The sequence below is a fragment of the Periophthalmus magnuspinnatus genome, chromosome 21 (genome assembly GCF_009829125.3).
Source record: "Periophthalmus magnuspinnatus isolate fPerMag1 chromosome 21, fPerMag1.2.pri, whole genome shotgun sequence".
Classification (NCBI taxonomy): Eukaryota; Metazoa; Chordata; class Actinopteri; order Gobiiformes; family Gobiidae; genus Periophthalmus; species Periophthalmus magnuspinnatus.
The window spans coordinates 12,450,347-12,468,531 of NC_047146.1; the positions used below are offsets into that span (position 1 = coordinate 12,450,347).

The 18,185-nt window shown below is 39.0% G+C and overlaps 3 protein-coding genes across 11 annotated transcripts in view; all 3 read left to right on the plus strand.

Moving 5' to 3' along the window:
- Nucleotides 1–160: 160 nt before the first annotated feature.
- On the plus strand, nucleotides 161–3,113 carry pttg1ipb (PTTG1 interacting protein b). The gene is made up of 7 exons (XM_033987043.2): nucleotides 161–325; nucleotides 573–628; nucleotides 702–810; nucleotides 893–995; nucleotides 1,920–1,985; nucleotides 2,059–2,105; nucleotides 2,509–3,113. Exons 1-7 carry the CDS (start codon nucleotides 181–183, stop codon nucleotides 2,550–2,552), a joined length of 570 nt encoding a protein of 189 aa, XP_033842934.1. The 5' UTR covers nucleotides 161–180; the 3' UTR covers nucleotides 2,553–3,113.
- Nucleotides 3,114–3,293: 180 nt separating this feature from the next.
- On the plus strand, nucleotides 3,294–5,042 carry sumo3b (small ubiquitin like modifier 3b). The gene is made up of 4 exons (XM_033987387.2): nucleotides 3,294–3,439; nucleotides 3,923–4,051; nucleotides 4,120–4,191; nucleotides 4,442–5,042. Exons 1-4 carry the CDS (start codon nucleotides 3,419–3,421, stop codon nucleotides 4,505–4,507), a joined length of 288 nt encoding a protein of 95 aa, XP_033843278.1. The 5' UTR covers nucleotides 3,294–3,418; the 3' UTR covers nucleotides 4,508–5,042.
- A 3,386-nt stretch (nucleotides 5,043–8,428) lies between these two features.
- The window catches only part of fmnl2a (formin-like 2a), a 69,136-nt gene continuing 59,379 nt past the window's right edge, over nucleotides 8,429–18,185 (plus strand). For 4 of the 9 annotated variants that reach the window (XR_008649184.1, XR_008649185.1, XM_033986764.2 and 1 more), the window contains exon 1: nucleotides 8,431–9,084. Coding sequence is in view for 7 of the 9 variants with exons in the window: in XM_033986764.2 (XP_033842655.1) it covers nucleotides 8,971–9,084 (114 nt within the window). In the remaining 2 variants the exon portion in view is untranslated. Of the gene's footprint in view, nucleotides 9,085–18,185 lie in introns of all 9 variants that reach the window. The other 5 variants (XM_033986766.2, XM_055230692.1, XM_033986765.2 and 2 more) reach the window with 2 other exon arrangements.

Consider the following 18,185-nt stretch of genomic DNA (forward strand, 5'->3'; position numbering starts at 1 on the left):
TATCAATCACTCACCGTATATAAAGAGTACCAATGCTGTTAACTTTAAGACAATGTATGAAAATTCGTAATAAACTGAAGGAAACGACTGAGTAAGCCGTTTTGTGATGTCAGCCTTTCGTAAACAGCCTCCCGTGCTCCTCCCTTCTTTTACTCCTCCGCTGCTTCTCCCAAGTGTTTCATGCAGCGTGCTGCTTCTGTTTATTTGGTCTGTTTCACTTGTTCAAACATGCCTGGATTGTGCAGAGTTTTTCTCGTTGCTTTTGTCTTAAATCTGTCCTATTTTGGATCTACCGGTGCACAAACGTCGACGCCATCGCCTTCAAGTAAGTTTTTCTTTGAGTTATTTTTTTTACAAGTCAGTTTGAACAGTAACTTCATGAGGTTCACTGTGATAAAGTCAGGAGGGAATCACATGACTAGTTTCCTCATTGTACACATTGATTGACATATCTGAATCAAATATGTAATTACAAATCAAACTTGTATTTATATATTTATGTATTATTTATCAAAAATTACCCATAATTTGACCTAATAACCTAAAATCCCCCACATGTTTATACTTCACAGTTCCTTGTTCTGCAAAAAACAACACAACTTGTGGCGAATGCTTGCAGAATGTGATAGTAAGTACCCTGCCTTTGTATTTGCATGTATTTTGTAACGCTCAAATCTAATGAGAATTGTTCTTTGTTGCAGTGCTTGTGGTGTGAACAAACAGGACAATGCCTCGACTACCCCGTGAGGAACATTTTGCCACCTAAGAGTGTGTGTCCTTTGAATGATGCCCGATGGGGGGTCTGTTGGGGTAAGAGACACATTGAAAGTTGTTTAAAGTTAAGAATTTTCATTTAACTGTTAATGTTCAATCAATGTCTCTTGTTATTCAGTAAACTTCCAGGTGTTGATCATAACCATGTCAGTGCTGGCTGGTGTTTTGATCATCACTGTTTTGGTGTGCTGCTTTTGCTGCTGCAAGTGTGAGAGAATCGGGTAAGTCACATGAAACGTCCACTGGTAAATCTGGTGCACCACAGGAGCTGTAGGAGGAGAGGGAAAACAATGGCTGTTATTCACCGTGGCTGATACAGACGTCTCCAAAAGCTGTTAGAACTTGTTTGGGATAAGCTCTGGAAATAATAATGTGCAGTTTATTTTTGTTTAAAGTGGATATTACAGGTTAGACTACATATTTCACTAAAACATAGTGATGTTTCATAATTATAAACATAAAACATAATTACATTGAAGATTTTACTAAAATATCTTGCCTAAGTTTATAATTTTACTTACTCATAAGTAGAGGTAATTCCATAACTATTACCTACTCTAGCAACCATGATATTAACAAAATTACACAATGATGATGATGATTATAAAAATAAATGACAACATGATTTTTGTTAAATCAGATTTAAACGGTCAGCATTCCTTGTATTTTAAGTGAAATTGATATCACTCACCGCTACTTTTATTTTCCAACATTTTATTTACTACTTTTCTTCACAAACTGCCACATGACTGATGTAAAACTATATTTACCTTTGGTATTATTCCTCCAAATAATTTGAAAAACATATTAATCTGTCAAATGCACTTGAAATAAACTTGAAATGTAGAGCTACAATAATTTATTTGGATAATCGAGACAAAATGTTATTAAAATAATCATTGACTATTTCATTATTATTAATTGTTATCTGTACAGTATCGACAAAAAAGATACAAAAAATATTATGTGATAATAACTAGAATCACAATCTCAAAAACAAAACTGAATGTGTAATTTTCATCAGTGCACAATATTTCTCAATATTCTTTGTCTAGAAACTTTCAGACAAAGTTTTTTTTGACTAATTGACTGATAATTGTTACTTAAAGCTCAGTGAAATAATGCTGCCATTCTATGTGTTTCAGAAACAAGAAGGAAGATGCAAAAGCTGAAAGAGAAACCCGCGCTCGAACAGCCAGACATAAAGCAAAGTATGGATTTGCTCTCAAAATAGTAACAACACAGGCTCATTGTCCTCTAACTTATTTATGTTTTCCTTTATAGGAGAACAGAAATGCAGATGAGACATGATGAAATCCGACAGAAATATGGTGAGTTTATTTTCACATCATTTTGAATGTTTAAATGATGATTGATGATATTTTCACTTTCTACAATGTGATGTATCAGATTGAGACATTTTCAATATTCAATAAAATATGGCTGCATGATATGACACAAAATGAATTATTTTAACATTTCCCCCCTCATCTCAAGATATTTAAATATTTCTTTTCTTGAACTTAAACAAGAAAAATGTGAGGTGTTTGGCTTAAACATATACTGTATACATGTTTTATTATTATAGTGTTAAAAGACACACAAGACCAATAGCGCCATCTCCTGGAGAACTATAAGACCCATATATATTTATATATATTGTTTGTTTGTTTATTTAAAGGTTAGATGTCTAAAAGTAACCTCATTTGACAGCTCTCACATTTTCTTCTACAGGTTTGGCGAAGGATAACCCATATGCTCGAATGAATGAACACTAAAGAATATTTTCAAATGTACCAGTGCCTATACTTTTAACAAACATTGATATTCTGAGAACGGTACTGTAACATACACCTAAATATGACTAGAATGGTTATGATATCAGTATTGAGACAAACCAAAGCTTCTGTATGTTTTTGATTGCAATATGATTTGTAAATCTGTCCATATTTAGTTTTTCAGTTGATCTGAGGGCTTAGTGCACAGTGTTTTTGTGACTGCTACTGTCTAAGTAGTTCTAATTGATTATTTTCTTTTATCTTTGCTGCTTCTGTGGTATAATTTCTACAATGCACACATCCTAGTGCCATTATGAAAAGTACATCAATAAGTTCACAAGTTTAACACAAGATTGTATTTAATACAGTAACATACTGTCCTGAGAGAGGCAGCAGGGCACAGTGGTAATTTCCCTTGTGGATCAATAAAGTTGGTTTAATGAAACATTTCTCTTTTACCGCGGGCATTACACACTGTTTACTGACGCTAACTTGTACTTCTAAAATGTATATTTTTATATACCATGTTTGACAGAATAATAAAGGGCATTGTGATCCGCTGGTCTTTTGTTGTGTGTGTGATAAAAACACATTGTCTTTATGCTTGTGTTAGTGCTTTAGTTGTGTGCAGTCTGGGGATGGGCCCTTGTGATGCAAAGCAGTCGCGGGAGTGCGGATTTTAGTGTGCGCTCTCTCGTATGCGCGCTCCCGGCGGCAGAGGAGCACGTGACTCGTGTGGTCGAATTACATTTTAAATGTGAGTGCGCGCGCCTGCTCCACAAAAAAGAGCCGGAGGAAGTGATAACAACCCGCTCCCTCCAGACTGCAGCTCCTCTGTGTTCAGCGGCGCACGGATCAACGGCACAATGTCTGAAGAAAAGCCAAAGGTAAGAGCTTATACAGCTTTATATTTATCCAAGCTCCTCACGGAACAACCCTGAACACTCCTGAGCCGCACAGCTAACCCTGCTGGCCATGCTACATTTGAGCGGGTAGAGGTGAAAACAATGGTTTGCGGACATCTGGACTTTATTTGCACAATTTCTCTTATTGTGTTCCTTTGCCATACATTTCCGAATGGACTATTGGCCCCTGATGTCTAAAGTAGTCCTGTGGTGCACGTTCTGACGGTCTGGAGAGAGTGATTGTGCTAAGCAGGGTTTCAGTTTTCCTTTTCGTTTGCGCCATTGTGGCTCTCTGTCTGCGCCAGTTTAGGCTAACATGCTAAGCTAACAGCGGATGGAACCTATATTTAGCGGCGTGCGCTGGAGCTAGCCTCCACAAAGGGAGCTACAGAATTGTGCTGTTTGTTCCAGCGGCTGTGTGTGTGATGCTAATGCTAACCATGTTGTGTTTTGTGCGCGCTGCAGGAAGGTGTGAAGACGGAGAATGACCACATCAACCTGAAGGTGGCCGGTCAGGACGGATCAGTCGTACAGTTTAAAATCAAAAGGCACACTCCGCTCAGTAAACTCATGAAGGCGTACTGTGAACGGCAGGTAGGACACGACAGTCTGTCTTATGTGAACATGAACAGTCTGTGCATTAACACGAGCTGTGTCTGCAGGGTTTGTCTATTCGTCAGATTCGGTTTAGATTTGATGGACAGCCAATCAACGAGACAGACACACCTGCACAGGTAAGCTCCACTTTGCCCACCAGTTGGCATTGCTGATGGTCAGACTTAGGAGAAAAATGCTTTTATTTTGCATTCTCAGATTTAGAAACCGCTTGACTGGTTGATTTGTTGCTCAAAAATTTTGTTGGGTAATTGTAGTCTGCCCACTGCAGATTTGGGTGTTATCTCAGCCTGAATGTAGTGAAGGACACTAAATGACGACAAATAAAAATGTTTACACTTTTTTAAAAATGAATATTTTGTTTTGCAGTTGGAAATGGAGGATGAAGACACAATTGACGTATTTCAGCAACAGACTGGAGGGGTGTATTCCTAAGTGGACATGGTGGAGAGACTTCTCAAACTTGTTGTAATTGTGTTTTTACTTGGTTCTGGCTTTCAGTTCCCTGTTAAATAATGGGCAGAAGTAATTTTACGGTTTTGAAGATGATGGCTTTTTCATTAGGCGCTAATCTTGAACTCTGAAACACAGGGTCATTTTATAAATCAATTTTACTTGAACAAATTGTTTGATCGTAGCGTCCTATGAAAAAGCTGCTTTTGAGGTCAATTAACTTCTGCATGCTCACAAAACTCCATGCCAAAATCTTTCTGTTTTAAACCATTTTAAATCTGCAGGAGCTCAGCTATTTAAGTCATTTTTTTTTTCTTAAATATTATTTCTGATGAAAATTGCCAGCATTGGTAGTTCTATTTTCTATGTTTGGTAACTACTTTTAAAATCGTCATGTACTCTTGTCTATCTTGAGCATTTGAGAGAAAGCTTGTGTGAAAGTCAATGAATGGATTACCTCAACTATTGTCACCCTCAATTGAAATGTATCTAGTAAATAAAGTGTTTTTGGACCAAATGGGAAACTGCTCAGTGTTTGTTTATGCTGCTGTAGCAGATGCAGATAATCTCTGGTTGTCTACATATTGTCTTGGATATTCCAATCTATCAACTCAAGCTATAGAACATGTCTTTAGGTAACCTATAAATGGATGTAACTTGTGTTTGGTTTGGAGGATGGCCATACCACATTTTTGTACATTTTTTTTGTCCTATTACTGTGAACAATAAATGGTAATAGTTTGCTACTCAGACTCTTGTCTATTGTGCATTGGTGTGGCATTATGAGCAGTTTAGTATGGTGCCTGTGCTCTTAGTTTAAAAACTGGGATTACTATCAGAAGACCTTGGATTGCCAGTGTTAAAGGGGACAACTGCAGCTAGAGGGCTGCACTAGCACTGATTAATGACTGGCTGCAGGTGCTGGGGTTTAGGTAGTGGCTATTTAGATCAGTGAGAAGCATTTAAGGATTAAACTGACTGGATTTCAACACTGAGACTGACAACCTAAAAGAGACTCAAGTGAGGCTCATTCACCTTTCTAATCAACTTGAAGAAAATCCCAAATAACATGGACAGGTTCAATATTTTTGTAGAATAAATCAGCATTACAGTTGTTACCGGTATAAGGCTATTTGATGTGAACATGTCTACCTCATATATGAATTTAAAATGTTATATATGGTACTAACATCACCTAAGGTTTCAATATTAAAAGCAAATAGGTGTTTTCTGTCATTACTTTGCAAAATGTGGGACAAGTAGACCTAAGCAGAGTCTAGTACTTTAGTCATCTTCCATGAGCCATTCAGTTTTTTTATATGGACAATATAAACCAAATGTTAGTAACAGTTGAGATGACCAAGGGCCTAAATGGCTGTTCAGGACAACTAAAAAAGGGACATGTGGTTACTAGGGCGTTCGTACTGTACCTATTTTAATTTCTGCGATGTACCCCATCGTCCACAGGGGGGCGCTCTTGATCCAATTAGTCATTATTGCTCACGAATCCAATCTGATCTCGTCCTTATGGGGGCCGCAGCTCTCCAGGACACAAAGACGCACTTGTTGCATATGTTCATAAAGGGAAAAGGACATAACTTAGTCCTGATCTTAAAAGCCTGATTTCACAGATGTTACCAGTGAACAGCCAAAGGACGCTCCTAAGAGGCTCCTCTCATAGTGCCCTGATTGTGTGGACTGTATTTTTGGCTCATCCTTTGCATTTTAGAGACATGTCTTGTGAGATTCAGCTCCCACTCCTACAATAATTCAGTGCTGTTTTGGTTGGACAGTCCCAGAAAAAATGACTTCCTCAATTATAGAACAGAATTTAGAAGTTGAAGTCAGCCTATAACAATATTTTAATGAGTTAGATATGAGCCCATGTAAACTGAGCCACCAGACTTATAATTATATAACTCTGGTGGCTTAAATATATATAATTGGACATTTTCAGACATTTCATTAATTAATTACATACAGGAATGATCTTAAACTAAGTGTGACTTTAGCAAAACCATATTATTACTTTTTGGCAACTTTTTCATAGTTTTGCTTTTGTATAATAATAATAATCATAATAATAAAAACAAAAAACAAAAAAAAACTAATCTTGTAAATGGCCCACATTAGTTAAAAACAATATATGTGTACACCTCTAAATTTAAAATATTGGCAGTGTAACTTTCCTGGTGGAGGGTTCACCTTTGCTTGAAATGTTCCACAGAGTTATTTCGTCTCCATGGAGATAAGCAGGCCAAATTACAGGTCAGATATTTGAAGGGGCAAGGTAAGAATACATGATTTTCCACTGCATTTTTTCAGCAATAAAACCACCTGCAACTGAATAAATGACAGATAGATTGGTTTAATGCCATACTGCGGCACATTATAGACAATAACACTTAGAGCAATCAGTCAACGGGCTAACTCTGATTCATATTCAAGTTCCTTAATATACCAGGGGTCATCGGGACAGTCAGCCGTCTTATGTGCCCTTTTCTCTGGTGGATCAGCTGACCTCAGACATGTACCCTCCCCTCTGATTGGACCAGGGCCTGAATCAGATCTTTGTGCATCTGGAAGACCTCTGATCATCTCCAGGGCAATGCTTCATGATGTCACTCCGCTGCGCTGCCTGTTGTGCGTAATCTGGTCTCCACCCAGTCCTCGGGTTACATTTCATCCCCATGTGTCGTATTGAGAATCTCTAACAACAAATCATGGGAGGATGCTGCGGTGCTCTGGGAATATGGTTTGTTTTCAGTTAGGAGGCAAAGGAGAACATATATTGTGATACTAAATACTTATTCGGTATACAAAAGGGTGTGGTGGTGACATGGTGCATAGTGATTTTTTTCTTAGTTTGTTTATTTATTTTGTTTGGGTAACTTTGCCAAAAAGCGTGAAGCCATATCCTGCATGAGGTCTATAATAATAGGCTATAATTCAAAGTTGCTAATTGTTAAAACAGTTGAATGAATAGGCTAAATCAGGGGAGTCCAAACTTTTCTCATTAAGGGCCACATATAAAAACACAGATAAAGCTGAGGTCCGACTGAGGGCCATAGACTCGTCACCAATACAGCGAATACTTCAAATCTGTGTTATTATTACAAGTTAGACTGAACCACCACACCTTTATTCATGCTTACATCCTCAGTGGGACACATTAAATATTTGATATGGGCTTGTTAAAGTAGATTTTCAGAAACATACAGTAAAAAGTAGTGTTTAAAATAATATGCGCCAATTCACCTGGAAGCTTGAGGGCCGAGAAAAGTTGGTCTGAGGGCCGCATTTGGCCCTCGAGCCACAGTTTGGGCATGCCTAGGCTAAAACATATGGTGGACAGGTGCTCAGACCAGATGACAGGAGTGGTCAATAGACATATAACCAGGGGGTTGGCAGTTCAAATCTCACTCTGCCCAGCTCCTGCTTCTATAACATGATCCAGAGCCAGTTTATTCATTAGTAACTCCTGCAGACTAACTTTCTTACCTATAATTCAAGTGGACCCAACTATTTTAAGCATATGGGTTTCAGAGTAATGAAAAATTAGGATTGTTGTCTTACAAAGTAGTCTATTATATGTTTTGATTGGGGCAAAGTCTTCTAAATGTTCTTCTAAATGAACCTGAAACACAATTTAACCCAAACTTGATCAGAAATTTGAGTGTTTCCATGCAACTTACTCAGCTTTTCTGTATTAACTCAACCAATTACCCAACTCTGACGAGGTATAGCCATGGGGCACAGGACAGGGGCACACATGAGGCACCCCTTTGGCAACAAACTCAAAGTACCACAATGCAACACAACACACACACACGGACAACCTCGTCTCCTTAGCTACGGCTTTGGGAGGGAGCTGCTACGCCCCAAGAAGAAGAAGAAGAAGTAGAAGAAGAAGAAGCAGGGGAAGGAGTGGGAGTCTTCACCCCCTCAAAGAGCTCATTGTGGGGAGGGCTGAGAGAGGACCCCATCCGCTTTAACTAGCTGGTCAGCGGTGCATGGATTAGCTGCGTGCCCAAGAGCCCCTGCGCGCACACACAGCCACACACGCTCAGAGGAGGAGGAGGACTGCTCAACGTGAATCATGCCCATCGTCATTACTACCGACTGGGAGTGGAGCCGAAATTGTGCAAGATACGGATAACTAACTGTCTGCACTTACAAGTTTTTTTTTAGTTTTTTCCAACCCAGCTCCTTCAGATTCAGAAAGAAATGCGTCGCCGGAGACTAGAAGCGAACGGTGGCGTCTGCGCTCACGTGTGCTTTATGTTCAAGAAGTGACCAGGATTAACAACAACAAGCTCCACTGACGGGAAAGCCAAAGGAGAACCACGCAAATCGGATATATTTAGTCGACTTTTGAGTGCCAATTCTTCTCTCAAGTTGTTAGCTTTTTGAAAACTTGTTGGTTTAAAGCGACGTGAACAGCCATGGGGAACGCAGGCAGCATGGATCAGCACACGGACTTAAGGGGACACAATATGCCCCTGAAATTACCTATGCCAGACCCGGGAGAGCTAGAAGAGAGATTCGCGATTGTCTTGGTAAGAATTTAATTAATCTAGTGCTTGTTTCGTTTTAAAGATTATCTTGAGTGGCGCGGCACGCTTGAGTGTCCTGGGATGGGACAGCTGTAGTCTGGAGAGCTGTGACCATCACGCCTCATTCTTTGTTGCTAGTACTTGGACTGTCCTGACAAACTTCTCCACATGTTTTAACTGTTCACGTGTTATTAGGATGTTACAGTTTTTAAGCCTAAAAGTACAAAATTACAATGGAAATTCTTGTGCGTAATTTTGCCTTGTGATCATTAGAGATTAAAATCCTTGCGCGTAGCCCTCCTTGACAAACTGTAAACTATTACTAGATTTTTTATGTTTTTGTTTTATTGCAGCCTTTATCTTAGTTTATGAGTCACTCCTATTGTTCAAAGATCTGTCCTATTATAAACTGTCAATAACCAACTATCTTTCTCAACTTCTCAATGTGCCAAATCCTATATAAGACCTACAAGCAATCCGGTATCATTATATTGCCCTGTCTCATACTTTATTTGACCACAGGCTGGTATTGTTAAAGATTAACAGCTTTTAATAATGCAGATTTAATGCTGATCAGGAGGACTCCCCTGAACACTGCTGCCTTGTTGCTGGATGGAGGAGGCACATAGAAGAACAGTGAAGTCAGACAGTTGGGGTGAAATTTGAGAGCCTCTAAAATGTGGGTCAAACGTGATTGTCGTCTGCTCCCATAAACATTAACCATAACTGCTGCAGGAATTTTAACTTGATCAGACTTGAGAATATGCATGGTTTTGTGTGTTCATATGGAAAGCAATACTGATCTGAGTAAGATTTTTAAGCTGTTGGCCTCATCTTGACTATGCACACAAGTGAAGAAATTAAGTTCTTATTTAGTGTTACTAGAGGAAATTGTGTTCAGTGTTCATGTTACTTACAGTGCTATTAATGCACTTAAGACACTTTAAGACCAATGGAAAAACTGTCAGATAAGCTCGTCATTGTAACTTCCTCCAAAAAGTTGAAATAGTCTGTTGTAGTCCGTGTCTAGGTTGGATGGTTTGTTATACTTTTTTTTTAACTCATTATCACTGGTTTAGTCTTATATTGTTTTAATGGAAAAACATCCATTCCTAAATCTTGGTTTGAACGTTTTAATTAGACTATAAATATCAATTATTATAAGCTTTTTTGTGGTATTAGAGACAATACAAACAATAAAAGACATTGGACATTTTGACTTGAGGGAATAGGGAGGGGGGCAATTATCATACACTTGCATATCACGTTTTTTTTACCTACCTTGATACCAAAATACAATTTATCTTATACTTATTATACAAACAGCCAACTTCCAATCACTAAACTATCATGAATATACCGTATACTTGACGACCTCCTTGGCGAGCGGCTCTTCTCGTACTCTCTAGACCGGGAGATTGTAGTCTTACATCCATCTATTTTGGAAACGAGTTGTGTAATAGTTTATCTTTTTAGGTGGCACAGATCTTTTAGCCTCGTAAGCCCATTAAAAAAAGAGGATTGGGTCGAGCTAGCAGCATGCCTATGTGTGATTGTGTCTTGTACGACTCTGATGAATACGACAGTAATGACAAAGATGCGCTGACTGTGTGGTAATGATTGTTGACATCACCCCATTGAAGGATTTGGGCTTTCTTGTCCAGTAATAAGATCACTTGCTTCCGACTTGTTGAGTAAATATCACCTTTTACCAATTGTCAGAGAAGTGACAGTGAAAACTATTTGTTGTTCAGCAAGTTCATCGCCATTGCTGTCAAAGAAACATAAACATAAGGATAAATGTGGCTGCTCTGGATAGAATTGACTTTAAAATAGTGTCATAGTGTTGTATATAGTGACTTTCATTTTGAGCTAAGTTAACCTTTACCACTTTTACTAATTGGATAGAAACAAAGCCCCTTACACTAATTTACCTAGTCATGGAGAAACAAACACAACACTTGGGATGTAACGATTCATCAGAAATAGTGACTAGTCTACTACTGGAAGCATCAATTCTATTTTGATTAACACGCACCAAAAGAGTCAAATGTTAATAACAGTGGCCTTAATAAATCAAGATGTCAAAAAGGAACAAATATTCTTTGATTTTCAACAATAATAGGCCTATACTTAATTTGTAAATATAACGAGAAACCTTCAATCTCCGTATTCCACCCTTTATTTGGTCACTAATTGCTAACTAGTTAACTGTTAAAGTAATAGTTACGTACAGCCCCAGGATCAGTCAGCTGCTGTAATTGGTTGTAGTGCTGTCAGAAAAGTCTATTTGTGTTACATGTCAGACACACTCCCTCGCTCCCATGATCCATTGCTGCTGTCGGACTGATGCTAGCTTTAGCTCTAGGTGCAAGCCGTGCAGCATTAGCAGAGTTTAGTGCTATAATCACAGCGTTTAGTGTTATTTACTGCAGCTCAAACCAGAATGTGTCCAGCGGCGGCCGACTCTATTGATCGGCTGAGTGGCACTGGATTGCTCTGATGGTGATCTCACAGCACACCACTAAAACGAGGAAATAGATAATGCTTCTCTGCTACTATCACTTTATAGTTTTATATTATACTATCATTACTCCAACCGTTGAGCATTAGCGCCGCCTTAACAGTTACAATGTTTGAAGTAAGTCTAATGGTGAAACGTCATGTTTATGAGTCTATAAAAGATAATAAAAAAGTAATGTCCTTTAGCTCTGAGTCACTTACCACAGCCCAAAGCTCTGCTTGAGGCATTTTAAAGGTGCACTATGTAACCTTTCTGGTGTGGAGGTCTGCTGTCTGCTTGTCTCTGCGTAAATGTCATTGCTTTGCCTGGAATGGTCCACAATGTCGACTATATTAATTGCTCAAAATATGTATTACTGTGAGTGGTGTCTTCTCTCCACAGATCCACAGATTTGACTTGTAACTTGTCCTGATGGCGCTGCTAGCTTGTCTCCATGGAGATGAATGAGTTTAATGCCACACTGTGGAATATTTCAGTCTGAGCAAAAACAAGATGATGCATCTCAAGGGGCTTTCCATCAATAAATTCAATTGTAATTCTTGTGTCCTCTTCAGTATCGTGTAAAGGATCAGACGCCGCCTGTTGAGCCTAATTTTGATGAAGGAGCCTGGCTGCACTCACCCGTCACGGCTCTGGACACTGTTATCAAAGACAGATCTCTGACCCTAGATCCACAACCTCATCCAGACTCTGTCTGCAGACACAAGACCAAATACATCCATTCATGAAATTCATCATGTATTCTTTTTAGATGACTTTGTGTGTCCTTTTGTTTGTATCATGTCAAGGTAAAAAAAAACCTTGACATGATACAATGAACACATTTAGTTAAGACCAAATACAGTTCACACATTCTGTCCAGGACCAGATATCGAGGTGTGTATCTGTTGCTGGATAAAAAAGTCTTGGTTGAATGGCGGCTGAGTAGGCATTTTCCACTTAATGAAAAGCTCCCATTGAAGTGTGTGTCTCATGAGTCCCCAGGGCCCAGGGCTGATCTTTGAAACAGACTTAGGCTAATTGTAATGCAAGGCCTCGGCTGCTATAAAAGAGTCTAATTCACACCATGTGACCTTGGCTTTTGAGTGCACTGTGTTTGGAGGAGTTTTCTAAAGTAGTGAATGAAGAATAACCTTACAAATAAACACAGGCTAGATGTGGCTGTTTGTAATATCAGATTAAACTCAAGGATTGAAAAGAATGTTGTAAATCTTGTTCTCCGTATTCTTAAGCAATATAGTGACCTTTAGTATCCTTTTGTGGGGCTACTCTGTGCCTAGTGTTTATAAGTTGTGTTCATGTGATATCACAACACTTTAAAATCCCTATAGTTTAAAACTGAGCTGGAGGATAGTTCAGAATTATATGGTGGAATTTCTTGTTTAACTGTCAGATGTGCAGATTTGTTGACCTAGTTTATAATGAATATCTCTGTGTTGGTTCTATCCAAATGATTCAAAAACTGGCTTCAGAAAGGGGACTGTTATTCCACACAAAAGATGTGATTGTTGTCTGTGGAAAGGACTTAAAGCCATAAACCATAATATTGTACGTTTGTGGAGCCAGTCCCTCAGATAAAATATAAGATTCAACATTTGTGGATCATAAGTTTCTTTATTCAAACAGTAAATCTCCGGTAGAGTTTATAGGCCCCTGCACTCAATCTGATATTATGACGTCAACAACATCTCTTCTCCAAAACCACTCATAGAAATCGTCTTTATCGCTCATTTTAGAAGCCTAACAGAACACCTGCTCCTGTGTTGTGGTTACTTTTGTAGCTGACATATTGCATTACAAAACATAAACATGATTATACAGTCTGCACGGCTCCACCAGTGATGCTTCTGCTGCTCACATGAACACCCAGCTAGATCAATTTTCCTCTTCCTTTTTATTGCCCCAATCAATCAAACGCCATGTGTAAGAGGGCGAGAGACATGTCTGAAAATGATAGTTTTGTTTTTAAGTGCACGGTGACTGAATGCATCAATCTTTGGCGGCTCACATGGGTTGTATAGACTCTACGCTCAAACACAGCTCAAACATGACTTTGTGAATCCTCCATGTCTGACTCAGCTAAGCACCGCCCTACCTTAAAACAAACATATGTGAATGTTTGCTAACTTCAATACTATTAAAAGATCCATGATGTAAATGAATGAGCTGTGTAAAAATGCCATATGGGAACTATAGGCTTAGTGTTTGTTGTCGAACTTGGTCTTCTCCATAGTCTACCCAGATTACGTGTAAGCCTCTTTGGTTAAAGGGGTAGCAGGGGGCTTCAGACGAGTTGGACCCTCAAAGACCCTGTGCTTGAAATGTACTCCCAGGATTAATTATGAGGCTCTGCCATGTTTCCATAGCGCCCAATTTATCATTTTGACAAATCCAAGCTATAGCAAAGTGCACAGTGATGGTACATTTTTCTTAAGTAATGGTCTCCTCTAGAAACAATTAATCATATTTTTTATTGCTGATAGGTTACATATTTTTTTTTTATATATAATGAAACTTGTTTAGGTAATTTTTGGTGGATAGTTCATTTAATGTACTCTATGTGTTTAGCATTCATAGTTTTTGCTTTAGTTGAATTCTTGTCTCTATGAAATGTTCCTTATCTCGTCATGTTTATCATGAGATGGAGTTGGTTCCAACCATCTGCTGACTTATGCCGCCTTTGTGCTTTTACAATATGCTTCCATATTATGGATTTCACACATCACTGAGTGGCCCCATTTATGCTCAGGTCATTTCAATCCATCCATCTCACCTCTATGACATCTCTCCTGAATGCTTTGCATTGCACTATAAAGAGAGGTCTACCTCCCCTGTGGTGGCCATACACTTTTCAGAACAGAACTGGAAAATGGCAGAATCACATCCATCAACATCCATCCATCAGCATGAAAGGATGCCCATTTAATTACTTTTTATATTTTGGATATGTTGGGAAGTTGCAAGCAGCAATTTGAAATGTTTTGCTGCATCATTTTCACAGTATGCAGAACTGGGTGAAACCATTAGCTGTCACTTTAGTCGAAAGAAAATAATGATCGTTAAATTAACATTAAAAGAGAAGAGTGCAAACCTTTGAAAACCTTTCACTCATATGCACAGCTAAACAGAACCGTTTTGAACCTGGATTTAAACATTTTCAAAGTAGAGGCCTGTCTCACATCTTCAGGAAGACTGTTCCTGGTTTTAGCTGCATAAAACTGAAACACTGATTCCCCATGTTTAGTCCTGACTCTGGCACCAGACCCCGAGGTCCTCAGAGTACAAGATGGTTCACATGGCACTGACATTTCGGACTTTGGTGCTGGTCCATGGAGAGTCTTGTACACGAGCAGAGCTGCTTTAAAGTCTATTTTCTGAGCCACAGGAGCCAGTGCATAGACCTGAGCACAGGACGCATGTAGCCTACCGCTCGTTTGGAGAGGCCAGGCCGTTACAGTAGTTTAACCTACTGGCAAAAACCAAATGGATAAGTCTCTGCAATTCTGATTTAGACAGTACACCTTTGATTTTTGCAAAGTTTTTTAGATGGTAAAAAGCTGCAGATATGATTGATTTGATGTGGCTGGTAGAGTCAATTTCTAGCCTGATTTGAAGGTTTTAGAAAGAGAGATTGGAGGTGACTGCATTTTCAACAGCTTGATGCTATGTAATAATTTTTTATAGCACATTTTTATCTTGTTCAATTTTAATTCAATTCAAAAGATAACTGTTAAACCTTTCAGTTATTAAATAATTCATTTTTTCAGTACCAATTTGAGAATATTTTTTGACAACTCTAGTGCATACAGGCCATATTTTTGAAAATTAGACAACAATGTGTATCTGTAAATAGTTAACAGTACTCTCTCTCTCGTCACATTTACTCTATATTCAACCCAACAATAAACAATATTCCCATCCCTGCTGTCCCGCATTGCCACCTCTGTCTCCTGTCTATCCCAGGACATCTCAACCCGTGCCCTTAACTCCAGCCACTCTTCTTCATTAACAGCCACAACAATGCGCATTGTCCAAACAGCGGAGAGCAGACTTCGGCCCAATCCCGTGCAGCCGCCCCACCACTGGGTAACAGAGCTGCCCTTTATTCTCTACAGAGCCTGGCACGAGACCCAGAGCTGGCATGGAGCCCCTCAGCAGACCCTCCCACACTCCCCTAACGTCTGTGTGTATGCCCGGACAGCCACCAATTAGCTCAGACAGAAATTCTTGGGGAGACATGGAATCGGCAGTACGGTCTCTGCCCTGACTTTGCTGTGGTGTTGAGTGAGAATGCCTTGCTCAAAGTCCCATGGCGGCCCCCGGAGGTGTCTTTCCTGTCTGGCTGATTAGCTCCATACAAGCTCCGCTGAGTTGAGACCACTGGGATTTAGTCAGTACACTGCAAAAACAGAAATATGTCAGTTTATATGACTCGAGTTAATTTGTGAATTATTTAGTGTTTTGTCCTTCCAATTACACTGCAAATTATAAATCATATGTCACATCCAGACAGCTACGCTCAAGTGATTTCCCCAGATACTTTTACTCTTACTTGTCATTTTTTGGACCACTTTTTTGTACTTCTACTTGAGTAAAAATATTTTAAAGCGACGGTATTTGAGCACAGTTTTGTCTACTCTACCCACCTCTGGAAAAATACTGAAAATAAACAGAAATGCTCTCCAAAAACCCTGTTGCTGACATGGGGGCTTTTGGGGTTTTAGTTGCCATAGAGATGTGGGTGTCGAGATCTGACCAGGCCAAAGGGTACAATAATAAGAAATGTCTGTCCTTTTCTGTTTCCAAGCACAAACACTCATAATCCTTGTTTGAGTGCTGCTTTATTGATTTGTATGCTGCCGCTGTGCTGTAGTTTTCAACCAGAGATTAATGGAGTGGTATTCTTTACAATACAGGGTTTACTGAAATAACAACACAATATATTTCTCATGCAGGAGGTTGTGGGAATAGACTGCACTTAACTTAATAGGTTTTGTGGACGATTTTTTTATGCTTCCCATTTCTGCAGTAGCTTTGAAATCTGGTTATCTCCTGATCAACTGGACACTCGCTGATGCTGATTAACACAACACAGAGCACTAACAAGGACTTTTGGAACATAACGATAATGCTACTAAGAAAGAAAACACAAACAAGCTTAATAAGTTGAATGTTAAACTGTGGAACATTCAAGGTCGGGCTGAATGATTTGGGAAAATGATCTTTTTTTAAATGACAAGCATTGAGATTATATTTGTGATTTATGGATTAATAATAGGATTTGGTTCAGTTAAAACTTGTTGAGTTTTCATTTTAAACTAACTTTTAAACAAATTAATACAAGAATCACAGATCAGGATCATGTTTGTACAGATCTAAACTACAGGATTAGCGTTTTTTTATGCAAAGTACGGCAGGATATTTTGTTGTTTATATGGTACCGCAGAAATTGTTTCCTTATTAATTATGAATTTATTTTTTGCGTCCATTTAAATTGCAATTTTGGAGACAATTTTTGAAAACAAACAGGTGGCAGATTTCCACCAGTGCGTCTTTAACCATCAGGCAGCTAAAATTCTCATTTAATTATACTTAACAAGACGACATAAGGGCGAAGACAGAATTAGTCCTTTTCTAGTCTTAATTTGCAGTTGTTCTTTATTTCCCTCCAGAGTTGGTATATTTTATAGTGGTCTGCGGTCTGTATAACGAGCAGGTGTTAGCTGCTGGGTCCTGCTTGTGTTTTATGTTAGCTCCACAGCCTGTTGCTAGGCTTGTCCAGCACGACTGACCCAAAAAGTGCACAAAAGCTGGGCAGAGTCACAGCTCCGAGCGTGGAGAAGTGCATTAGGTTAGAGCCAGACTGTCCAGGATCTAGGGCGGCAGCTGGCTCTTGGAAAGACACTCGACAAGGCCAAAATGCTGAGTGGCTATGTGTTATAAATCAACAAGAATCTGTGGAAGTGAGCCTTATCGCCAGCAACAACCGCACAACAACCTTCGTGCCGCTGTGACATATTAGCTAGTTATTATAGTTTGAAGTAGCATTCTCTTCTGACATTGAAGTTATTGTTTTAAAACCTTGAGCACACCACTCCTGACAAATTAAACATCTTATCGCTTTGTTTGTATAAGGTCGTAGGGAAGGAAGATTTGGGATTTTTAAAACTTTGATTGTAATTAGATTAGCAATACATGATTAAAAAGTAGGGTGCAAATTGTAAACAACTCCAGGACCATCTGCAGCAGCCCGCATTACAATTTCCATTAAATTATCATTAATTGTGTAGCCCTATGAGGTTTCTTGTAGCAGCAGGTAGTGAAGTAGTGATTTTTCTACTTTCAATCTAGCTGTACCAAGAATAATAACAACAAAACAGAGTCCAAACCCAACATTGTCAAAATCAATCATTTTACTTATCAGTAGATAATGATAAGTAGACATTTTGTTGGCTGCATACACTTATGTTATGAGTTGTATACTTGATACCACTGCAGCAGTAGAACGGAGTTGACTGTATTTTGAAATGCTATCCAACAACCATCCATCTTGTTCGTTGTTTTGGCAAATAAAGTGAAA